The sequence below is a fragment of the Homarus americanus genome, unplaced genomic scaffold (assembly GCF_018991925.1).
Source record: "Homarus americanus isolate GMGI-L3 unplaced genomic scaffold, GMGI_Hamer_2.0 scaffold15682, whole genome shotgun sequence".
In the NCBI taxonomy this organism is placed as follows: Eukaryota; Metazoa; Arthropoda; class Malacostraca; order Decapoda; family Nephropidae; genus Homarus; species Homarus americanus.
This window is the reverse complement of record NW_024752436.1, coordinates 30,058-42,500: the sequence shown is the minus strand read 5'-3', so window position 1 is coordinate 42,500 and position 12,443 is coordinate 30,058. Positions and strand designations below refer to the sequence as shown.

Below are 12,443 nucleotides of genomic sequence, written 5' to 3'. Positions count from 1 at the left end.
TGATTGCAGGCCTGCCTTGCTGGTGGTGTTGTAGAGAAACACGTGATTGCAGGCCTGCTGCCTTGCTGGTGGTGTTGTAGAGAAACACATGATTGCAGGCCTGCCTTGCTGGCAGTGTTGTAGAGAAACACGTGATTGCAGCCTGCCTTGTTGGTGGTGTTGTAAGAAACACGTGATTGCAGGCCTGCCTTGCTGGTGGTGTTGTAGAGGAAACACATGATTGCAGGCCTGCCTTGCTGGTGGTGTTGTAGAGGAAACACATGATTGCAGGCCTGCCTTGCTGGCGGTGTTGTAGAGGAAACACATGATTGCAGGCCTGCCTTTGCTGGTGGTTTGAAGAAATACACATAATTGCAGGCCTGCCTTGCTGGTAGTGTTGTAGAGGAAACACATGATTGCAGGCCTGCCTTGCTGGCGGTGTTTAGAAGGAAACATGATTGCAGGCCTGCCTTGCGGCGGTGTTGTAGAGAAACACATGATTGCAGGCCTGCCTTGCTGGTGGTGTTGTAGAGGAAACACATGATTGCAAGCCTGCCTTGCTGGTGGTGTTGTAGAGGAAACACATGATTGCAGGCCTGCCTTGCTGGTGGTGTAGAGAAACATGATTGCAGGCCTGCCTTGCTGGTGGTGTTGTAGAGGCACGTGATTGCAGGCCTGCCTTGCTGGTGGTGTTGTAGAGGAAACACATGATTGCAGGCCTGCCTTGCTGGTGGTGTTGTAGAGAGGAAACGTGAGTTGCAGGCCCGCCTTGTTGGTGGTGTTGTTGTAGAGAAACACATGATTGCAGGCCTGCCTTGCTGGTGGTGTTGTAGAAACACATGATTGCAGGCCTGCCTTGCTGGTGGTGGTAGAGAAACACATGATTGCAGGCCTGCCTTGCTGGTGTGCTGGGTAGGTTTGTTGAGAAACATTTGCAGGCCTGCCTTGCTGGGGAGTATTGTGGAAAGTGAGTCTGGTTCCCTCCCTCTAGTGGATGGTAAAGGCCTATATTGTAAACACTGTCCATCCGTGATAACTGGCTGAGTTTCCGCTGTCCACTTCACTCTCTCGGCACCGTGTTTATTGACTGTTACTGTTTACCGATCTTTGTCGAATTGAAATTGATGCTTCTGTAACAGTTATGAACTGATCAACAATCATTACAGTGGGTTCTTGAGGGGAGGAGTACCAAAAGGTGTGTGAGGATGGGAAGAGAGTGTGTGAGGATGGGAAGAGAGTGTGTGAGGATGGGAAGAGAGTGTGTGAGGATGGGAAGAGAGTGTGTGAGGATGGGAAGAGAGTGAGGATGGGAAGAGAGAGTGAGGATGGGAAGAGAGGTGTGAGGATGGGAAGAGAGGTGTGAGGATGGGAAGAGGTGTGTGTGTGGGAGGATGGGAAGAGAGGTGAGGATGGGAAGAGAGGTGGGAGGATGGGAAGAGAGAGGTGTGAGGATGGGAAGAGAGAGAGTGTGAGGATGGGAAGAGAGTGTGGGTGAGGATGGGAAGAGAGGTGAGGAGGGGATGGGAAGAGAGGTGGAAAGGATGGAAGAGAGTGTGTGGAGATGGGAAGAGAGAGTGGAGGATGGGAAGAGAGTGTGGAGGATGGGAAGAGAGAGTGTGAGGATGAAGAGAGTGTGTGTGGGAGGATGGGAAGAGAGTGTGTGGAGATGGGAAGAGAGGTGTGTAAGAGGATGGGAAGAGAGTGTGTGTGAGGATGGAAGAGAGGAGGATGAAGAGAAAGTGTGTGGAGGATGGGAAGAGAGAGTGAGGATGGGAAGAGAGGTGTGAGGATGGGAAGAGAGGTGAGATGGGAAGAGAGGGGGAGGATGGGAAGAGTGTGGGAGGATGAGGAAGAGTGTGTGTGTGTGGGTATAGAGTAGAGTGTGTAAGGATGGGGAAGAGAGGCAAAAGGATGGGGAAGAGAGTGTTTGAGGATGAGGAAGAGTGTGTGTGGGTATGGAGTAGTGTGTGTGAGGATGGAGTAGAGAGTGTGAGGATGGAGTAGTGTGTGTGTGAATGGAATAGAGTGTGTGGGGATGGAGTGGAGTGTGTGGGGAATAGAAGGTGATCTGTAAACATTGTCTGGGAAAAAACTGAGGTACAGGATACAATATTGCCTGAGTCTAGTGTAGAATAATTGGTTATGGCATAAATGTCTCTCGAGTACACTGTTACATTGTTAGTTTTTCTAATAGTAATAATACTAAAATGGTGATGAATTTGATTTGCTTCTTTTAATCTATTCTGCTGTTTATTAACTCTCCTCTTTTTCTTACAGACGAGTCACGGTATAACATCCTGCAGGAGACAACGTCGACTGGAGTAAAGAACACATTAGTAATCCACGACGCCCGCCCGGAAGATTTTGGCCTCTACAACTGCACCGCCAAGAACGGCTACGGGTCTAACACCAACGACATAAAGCTCATGAGACAACGTAAGTCACTGTTATTGAGTTAAGTTCCTTGTTCTTTTGAAATTTTCAGCTTAACTTTCAGTCACATGAAACTTCTTTAATGTCAGAAACTCGAGAAGTGTAAAGAGATTATGGGAGGTTAGGTTAGTTTTTTTTTTTTTACGGGAATTAGCCCACCCGGGCACAGGTCAAAAGACCCACAGCGGGGCCTGAGGGGCGAAAAAAAAGAACAGAGAAATTGAAAATAGAGAAGAAAAAGGTTATACTGTGTTAATCTACACCACGAAGATGCCGGAAAACCAGCTTTTTAAAGTGAGACAGATTGTATAAGTATGGAAACACAGAAGAAGGCAGAGCATTCCACAGTTTGGCTGTGTGAGGAAAGAAGGAGGTACTATAACGGGTTATTCTCATGTGACCGACTTCCACAGAGAAACGGTGGGCACCGTGGGCAAGACGTGTGTTACGAGCCCACGGCCTTGCCGGCGGTACACAGGATGCCAAATCCACCGAACATTGCCCGTTAAAGTACCTGTAAAGGAGAGAGAGTGAAGCAACATTGCTGCAAATAGAAAGGGAAGAGAGATTGTCGACTAAAGGAAGAGAGTTAATAAGGTTAGGTTAGGTTAGGTAAATTCTGTAGGTTTGAGATAAATCATACTGACCGTGAGATAATCTCGGACATCACAACAATGTTATGAACTGAAGAGGAAAGAAATGATGCGAATGAGTTATTATCAACCAGTGGGAGAATGACAATGGCGATGAGAAACACACAATGATATATGCTTTTTTGATCCATCAAGTGATGCTTTAATCAGTGTTTTACTGCAACATCGAATATTCTTAGCTATCATCTAGACATTGTAAAAGATAAACTGGTTTATTAGTTAGCTGAATAATATGTCTGGGTATAATCATGAAACTGTCAATGGAAGTAATGACTACCCAGCAAAATATCTAAGCAGATGATCATAATAGGAAGATTAGCACCAAATTTCAGGTAAATTTGTAAATCTTTCCCAAGACACTGAATGGTGTTGACCTAATAGTGACAGACGGACGAACTGACAAACATAACGATATGTGCCCCTACCATATGCCAGGAGCATAAAGATAGTTATGTTATGAATATTAAAAGTTAACTTTAAATTTATCTGATGGTGTCTCTCTATAAACTTGATAGAGGTTTTATTTTCTTTGCACAAATACAAAAACATGATATCATCACAGGTACTCATTATCAATCAACAGCAAGGCTCACAATATTTTACGAGGCAATTAATTGTTTCATGATACAGGAGTTAAAGGTCGGGAATGTGTTCCAAGACTGAAATATAATATTTTACATCATGAAAAGAAACAACTGAACGGTTACGACGATGTAAGAGTTTAGGACTGTTAAGGCTCAACTCTGGTGCCGCCACGAGATCTATTTCCTCAAGAATATACCTTATCAATACTGTATGTGATAGATTAGTTACTGTAATTGTTATATTAGTAATCGATCTTAATTTAAGCATTTATTAAGATAATTTTGGAGGTATAATTTTAATTTATTAACAACAAGAAAACCGGACATTAGCATCTCTTAATCCTGTTCTCTCTCAAGTGACGTCATCAGAGACCTGAAAAATATCTAGCACGTTTTGTTTTGAATTTTATATATATACAGTATATATATATATATATATATATATATATATATATATATATATATATATATATATATATATATATATATATATATATATATATATATATATATATATATATATATATATTGAAGATAAAGTGTCCTCGTGTTTTGTTATTTTCACTGGACTTAAATTTTTTAGTAATATCAGTTTTTAAATCTTTGAGTGTTACATAGATAAGAAGTTTGTATCTGGAGTTGTTCTCTTATTTATATTAATACATCTGGACTTTAACGTCAACACCTGGGTCTTTCATTATTATGATTTACAATGGTTCAGTAATCCTGAAACAAGACGAACTTCCAGCGGGGTAAAGGAATATGGAAGGATGTGAGTAGCTATTGTAACACCATGTATTATATAGAGTATGTCTCGTGTTATGAGTTGAGGACATAACAAACCTTCCATGTGAATACAACGAGAAGTCTTATATGTGTATATTGTGTTTTGGAACATCGTTGTTAACAAACTGGGTTTTCTATGAAATATTGTAGTTTTCATTAAACATCGTTTATCTTTTTCTTTTCTTTGACTACTGACTTGTTTTTTGTTATGTATTAAACTAACATTAGTTAATCATAATATCTTTTTTAACTTTATCTATTACATGAATATGTTACTTTCTTTTCATGTGTTAATTGCTTGGTTGTTAACACTGTAGAGAGGAAGGCAAACATATTACCAGATTTTAATTAATGTCTTTTTTTAGTGTGCATGTTGACAGTTTTCATTATGTAGAAGAAAATGTTAAGTAAATCCTACTAATATTATATCTCTCACAACTTTGATTTATTAACACTATATATATATATATATATATATATATATATATATATATATATATATATATATATATATATATATATATATATATATATATATATATATATATATATATGTGTGTGTGTGTGTATAAAACTACCGATATAGCTTGAAAGGCAATGCGTTGTTGCCAGGAAGGAATAACTTTTATGTTTTATTGCTACACCTTAATGGAAATTAGTTTGTAATGAATAGAATTTGCTCCTTCATTTAAGACGTCGTTGACCAACATAATAGAGCCAAACTATATCTAAATTAGTGAAGGTTAGGTTAGGTTAGGTTAGGTTTTTATGAATTTATTCATCTACTTGTATTAGTATTATGACGATCATCATGATCATCTATGGACAGTCTGCTGTTAAAAAAAATACCTAGAAGTTATCACTATTATGTAATTACAGTGTCATATTTAGTGCAGCATATTATAATGTAGTGTTAGGTTAGGTCCAAAATATTTCAGCGACGTGAACTTTGACTGTATTACACACGTCTTAAGAACGACTCACACCAAATTTGAATCGAATCCGAAGTCATTACGGGACGGCTTAAGTATATCCCTGATAAAGGCGCACTGATGACCAGACGCAGGTCGGGAGGGTCCGGTTGTTATTCTATGACAATTTCATCCAAATTTATGGAAAAATTCAAAGTTGACTAACTTACAGTATTATTAATGAAAACTGTAATAAAGAAATTGAAACACTATTGCATGTTCAATGCGAAATTGGGTAGAAGACATTTAAAATCAACAAACAAGACATTACCGAGTTGAATCAGTCATCACAATCGCCTAGTAATCCGAATCTGATGATTGGACCTTCAAATTTTAGGGATCATTTTTTGATGTAGGTTAATTGCTGGAGAAACTATTACTGGATACCTAAACTGATGACTGGACCAGATCACTGCCTCTCCACACAGTCATAGACGGCACGAACACCCTCTGCACGCCCTAAACAACACAGGATCCATTCATCAAACCGCCAGCGCTTCAGAAGGATCGTTCTGTGAGGATCTACTCAAGGGTGCTGTTGACCAAGACCTTCCCGTCCCACTACTCCCCACAGACACTTTGCTGGTGCAGGAAGTGACAGATCTCTAATCGCGACACACTTGGTGATGTCACACACTCGAGGGTCAAAGGAGCCCTGTACGACCGGATCAACCGAAATATATCATAAGTATGTTTCCATCTCTCTGAGCAATTCTCTTGAGATATCACAACATGGCAGGCCGCTCAAAAAGGCTCGTTCAGTCAGTGGACCTTCCTTCCAATACTTGGTAGATTCAAGTGACACCAACAAACTCAGGTTGATCATTAAGAGAGATCTTCAGCGGGTACAGTACATGACCTTGCTAATGGTTCTGTATAGAGAGGGAAGGAATTTTGTTCCAACTTAATCCCTTAATCCTAAACTGAACATGTCCGGATTCATCCATTTGTTGGTGTAAATAATGCTGACATAAAGTGAAAAAACTTGTATGTCACATGTCCTGAAATAGCATGAAATATGTGTGTATATAATAATAATAATAATAATAATAATAATAATAATAATAATAATAATAATAATAATAATTAACGGTTTATTGAAAAAATTCTGCAGCCAGAAGGCTGAAAATATACATTGGACATAAATGACTTATTACATACATTGGTGGTTTAACAAAAGCCTTCATTAGAGAAAGGTAAAGGAACATACAGTGAACATACAGATTAATGTAGGTGTTGAACAGCAAACTCGTAGTGTAGTAACTCCCTCCCAGATGGTGTTAGGAGGAACTCACGTGGTGTAGTAGTTCCCTCAGATGGTGTTATGAGGGACCTGGCGTGGTGTAGTAATTCCCTCACGCAGATGGTGTTATGAGGGACCTCACGTGGTGTAGTAATTACCTCACAGATGGTGTTATGAGGGGCCTCACGTGGTGTAGCAGATGGTGTTATGAGGGGCATCACGTGGTGTAGTAATTCCCTCACAGATGGTGTTATGAGGGGCCTGACGTGGTGTAGTAATTCCCTCACAGATGGTGTTATGAGGGACCTCACGTGGTGTAGTAATTCCCTCACAGATGGTGTGATGAGGGACTTGACGTGGTGTAGTAATTCCCTCACATATGGTGTTATGAGGGACATGTGGTGTAGTAATTCCCTCACAGATGGTGTATTATATGAGTGAGGTTTGGTCTTAGGCCTTCCTATCGTAGACGGATTAACACATCGCTGGTTGTTGTTGGGTCTCACGGGCAGTTATCACTGGGTACCTGGGACCTCACTGTGTGAAGGTTAACTTGAGTACGACTGTTACTGTTGAGTTGTTCTCACTGACTTAAGCACTGTTCACCACTGTTCACCTCTGTTTAACACTGGTTCCGTTCCTTTCCTAAATGAAATTGTAACTTCTGGCGAGAACTTGTTGATATTCCGGTGGGGAGGAGGGTTCAGGGGAGGGGGTTGGTATGGGCCAACTAACAGTTGACCTGGCTGCTCCGAGAGGAGCGCCAGGTACGTCTTGACCCTTCGGTGGTCAAGGTGTATGTGTGTATATGTGTGTGTGTGTGTGTGTGTGTGTGTGTGTGTGTGTGTATGTGTGTGTTACACTAGATGGGGACAATTATCAATGTATTTCACTCCCTTTTGGAAATTTCTGACTGGTCACAAGCGATCATGAGCATTATCATAACTTAACCTCACTTAAGCTAACCTGAACGCCTTTAGGTATAATCTGGCTGTTTTTTGTTGGTATACGACGCCTTAAATTATACAGAGCAGAATATTTATATATACACATTAATTTTCATTAAGTTATAACAATAAAAAACAAATTATCCCTACACGACAGTTCTTTTATAAGGCTTAGTCGGCGGTGGTCTCTATTTAGTTTGACAAATATATATATTCCTTTCTTTATTTGATACACACTCTATTCTTCTTCTTTAACTGCCGTGACAGTGTGCCACATCGACAAGGAAATGGCCATTAAAATAGCCTTCAGAGGTCAGTCAGTAGAAGTAGAAATTGACTTGAATATATTTTTAAATATTCGCTGCTTTATCACCTGCTTTTTAGTGTGTTGGTTATGCATCTCATAGGTGAGGTATACGCATCCCATATTATGTGTAAACCTTGCATATGTTATTATTATTATGTTTCCTTTATTTAATGTTTGAGTTACCGTTACAACAAGTAATCATCGACATTTGTATTATTTGTTATCTTAATGTATTGTACATGTTGGAGATGATGGTCTAGGATTCTAGGTAGTAAAGGCCAATGGTAGACCAGAGACAATGAACATCAATGGACAGCTTAATACCCCGATACATCGCTGTGTTGTGAGCATGTGTAAACAGTCGCTCATCAAGGTGGCTGCAGAATAGTGTGTTGCTTCTGGGTGCTGTACCGTTAACTCATTAAACTCGTGATATAACCAGCCACATCTGTCTTTATTCTTTGTTGTGGGAAAGAAAAGTCTTGAGCGCTGGTCCACAGTCTATTACAGGGATATAAGTTTTGTCTCCTAACATTATATGTCGAGGTGCAGTCAGCCTGCACTAGGCTGTTAGTCGACTTAGCTTTATACATTAGGGCCTAGAACAAAAGTTTCTGAAAGTATTTAATTTTAATAGATGCGTTTATAACCCGATGAAAAAGAACATTGTCCCTGACGAAGTGTTGAAAACGAAAATACTGAATGTACACACGAACGGAACTAAGAATATTCACTGTTGACCAGCGAATCGTTGTTGTTGTTGGGAAGAAATAAAAAATACTGAGGAGTAAACTTTGTATTCACTCCTCAGTTATATTAAAATAAAATGTGAAAATTTCTCCAGTCATTTAGGGTAAGAGGTACTTTTAGGCTAAGCGATGGTCCCGGAGCCATCATTACTGATTTAGTCTCGCCCTTAGGGTACAGCTGTCAGAGGGAGAGCTTGGTAATTATTGGAAAGAGAATCTGTCATGATGTGATTCCAGAGAGGGTGTCTCAGCTTGTGTAACCTTGCCAGATATATAATATTTTATTTCTAGAAGTAAAAAAATCTCTAAGACGTAATAGAGATTTACTTCAGTGATCCAATCAGTTATCCAATCTCTGTCAAGCATACAGCTAATTTTCAAATAACTTCAGACCATCAACATCTCGAGAGATGATCTTGTAATAATTTCATTGGATGTATTTAATGTTTCCATTCGTAATTTTCTACGTCTAATGTACCCGAGGAGTGGCTCTTCACCCTTACCGTTGGTTATGTGGAGTACACCAGCTTTTATTTAGTTTAACAAATTTATTGACAAAGCTTGGAGTACAGTTTGCCCATTCTGAGTAGTTCAGTCAGGTCTTGACACTGAGGGTGGTATCACTTCTCACTGCCACGCAGGACAGAGGTTCATACACAAAGGAATAGATCATATTCATTAACAGTATATATATATATATATATATATATATATATATATATATATATATATATATATATATATATATATATATATATATATATATATATATATATATATATATATATATATATATATATATATATATATATATATATATATATATATATATATATATATATAAAATCACACGGGAAAAGGGAAACAACAGAGCACCTTAGCATTCGTCTTTATTCAAGACATCTTCAGAGGCAACTGGATTACATGGACAGAGAGGCTTAAATATACAGGGTGACCTTAAAAACATGAGGTCAGGTCATAATGATGTCATCCACTAATCCCCACACCAACACCCACGTAGAGGAGCTTGAGAGAAAGGGGGGTGACGTGACTAGTCAGGTCAGGTAAAAAATAAGGGACCCACTAAATAACTATCAAACATCTAGATCAAAGGTTTTCAAAGCATTTTTAACCTTGGGCCACTGACAAATAAATTTATGAAACATATTATCAGTTTTGAACTGACCATCACTAAGGTTTATTGATTTTAATTCCTTAATCAAACTACAAATTTAAGGTATGGGCACAGGGGTGGGGGAAACTGCAGTGGGAGCGGGTAAACAAAGTAAAAGATTACAGGGAAATAGTGTTAGGAATGATGACAAAACTAAATTAAACAGGGAGTTTAAAACTAAACGCGGTAAAGGGAGGACTCAGAACACGACTAACTTAAAGGTCTACTACGCGAACAGTAGAAGCATGAGAAACAAAATGGATGATATTAGGGCCTTGGTATGTACCGAAAAAATCGATATAATAGCATTGACTGAAACATGGATCAACCTAGACTCACGCGAGTTGCCGGTCGAATACCAAATTGCGGGTTACCAATTGTTCCATACCGATAGGCAAACCAGGAAAGGAGGCGGAGTTGCAATCTATGTTAGGGGTAATCTGAATGTGAAATAAATAAGGAAATAAAAACTGAGAGGAATACAGAAACAATTTGGATAGAATTAAGCGACGGTAGGGAAAAATTAATCACAGGAGTAATATATAGACCTCCCAATCTTGATAGAGTCAATGAGCGACTTATCTGGGATGAAATGCGCAGGGCTTCCATACACAACAAAGTCTGTATAGTAGGCGACTTTAACCTTGGCCAAATAGATTGGACTGACCTTACGGGTAACTCAGAATCAGAGGATTTTCTCGAGACGATCCAGGACTGTTTCCTAAGTCAACATATAACCGAACCCACACGGGGTAATAATATACTCGATTTAGTTCTGTCGAACAGAGAAAACCTCATTAGCAATGTCGAGGTAGGGAACGAACTTGCAAACAGCGATCACAAAGAAATTCGATTCCAGTTAGATTTTCAGGGCAGACGTAAGGAAAATTCCACTAAAGTACCAGATTTCAGAAGGGCAAACTTTGACAGTTTAAAGAGGCAGCTGAGAGAGGGGGTGTCGCGCTTGGCCGTGAACCTGACAGATGACTCCGACCTGATAACGACATCTGAGACTGCCGAGTTCCACGTCAATTTAAATAATGAGTTACTTAATGCACAGAGGCAGAACATACCATACAAAAAACTCAGATCAGACAACAATGACCCTAAATGGATAAATAATTATTTAAAGAACATCATTGGCCAAAGGAAGGCTATAGGTAGAAGGATAAAGCGTGGCGAAATTTACCTCCAGGATTATTATAAGATATTGGCGAGTAGGGTTAAAACCGAGATAAGGAAAGCCAAGAGGAATAATGAGGTAAGGATAGCAAGGGAGGCGAAAACAAACCCCAAAGGATTCTACCAAATGTATCAAACTAAAACACGAGAAAAGATTGGACCAATACGGTCAGACTCCGGCGAGCTCACTGATAACGACAGAGAAATGAGCAATAATTTGAATAAATATTTTTCAACAGTTTTCACCACCGAAAATTTAAACATGATACCCGAGGCACCGACTCTATTCAGAGATAGTGAAGAAAACAAATTGAGTGAGATAGTAGTGACTAGTAACGATGTTAGTAAGCAAATAGACAAACTAAAGCCTAATAAGTCACCTGGTCCCGATGAGATATTTGCCAGAGTATTAAAGGAATGTAAGGAAGAGCTTAGTATGCCCTTAGCTAAGTTGTCTAACATGTCCTTAAAAACAGGTGTAGTACCAGAATCCTGGAGGATAGCGAATGTAATGCCGATTTTCAAGAAGGGGGATAGATCACTATCCTCTAACTATCGCCCAATCAGTCTAACATCAATAGCAGGCAATTTACTGGAAGCAATCATTTCAAACTCTATTCGAAATCACCTGGAGAAGCACCGATTGATCAATGATTCCCAGCATGGCTTCACAAGCGGACGTTCTTGTCTAACTAATCTATTAACATTCTTTTCATCAGTTTTCGAATCGGTGGACGAGGGGCACAATTATGATGTGGTATATCTCGACTTTAGCAAAGCCTTCGACAGAGTCCCCCACGAAAGACTAATTAGAAAGGTAGAAGCTCATGGCATCAAAGGTAACATCCTTAAATGGATTAGGGCGTGGTTACAGGACAGGAAACAGCGAGTGAGCATTAACGGCACTAAGTCCCATTGGAGCAACGTCACAAGTGGAGTTCCCCAAGGCTCAGTACTTGGACCATTATTATTTATTATATACATAAACGACATAGATATCGGCATAGACAGCAACATAAGTAAATTTGCTGATGACACTAAAATAGGACTTGTTATTAAATCTGACGAGGACTCAGCAAAACTACAGGAAGATCTAAACAAATTTTTCGAATGGTCTGAAAAATGGCAGATGAAATTCAACGTGGACAAATGTAAAGTACTCAGTATAGGAGATGTAAACAGGGAAACCAGATACCAGATGAACAACGATGCCATAGAGAAATCCGACTGCGAGAGAGATTTAGGAGTAATGATAAGTAGGAACCTTAAGCCAAGTAAACAATGTGTTTTTGCTCGTAACAAGGCTAATAAAGTACTTGGGTTCATACAAAGGAGTGTTAGTTACAAGACTAGCGAGGTCATCCTAAAACTGTATCTTGCTCTTGTGAGACCACACCTGGATTACGCAGTTCAGTTCTGGTCACCGTATTACAGA

The 12,443-nt window shown here is 39.5% G+C and overlaps 1 protein-coding gene across 4 annotated transcripts in view; it reads left to right on the top strand.

The window, feature by feature from the left end:
* LOC121855089 (irregular chiasm C-roughest protein-like) overlaps positions 1-12,443 on the top strand; it is a 222,377-nt gene that overhangs the window by 186,682 nt on the left and 23,252 nt on the right. For 3 of the 4 annotated variants that reach the window (XM_042349917.1, XM_042349918.1, XM_042349916.1), the window contains exons 11-12: positions 2,257-2,415; positions 7,864-7,908. In XM_042349917.1, the coding sequence (XP_042205851.1) occupies positions 2,257-2,415; positions 7,864-7,908 (204 nt within the window). The remainder of the gene's footprint in view (positions 1-2,256; positions 2,416-7,863; positions 7,909-12,443) is intronic. The other variant, XM_042349919.1, reaches the window with a different exon arrangement.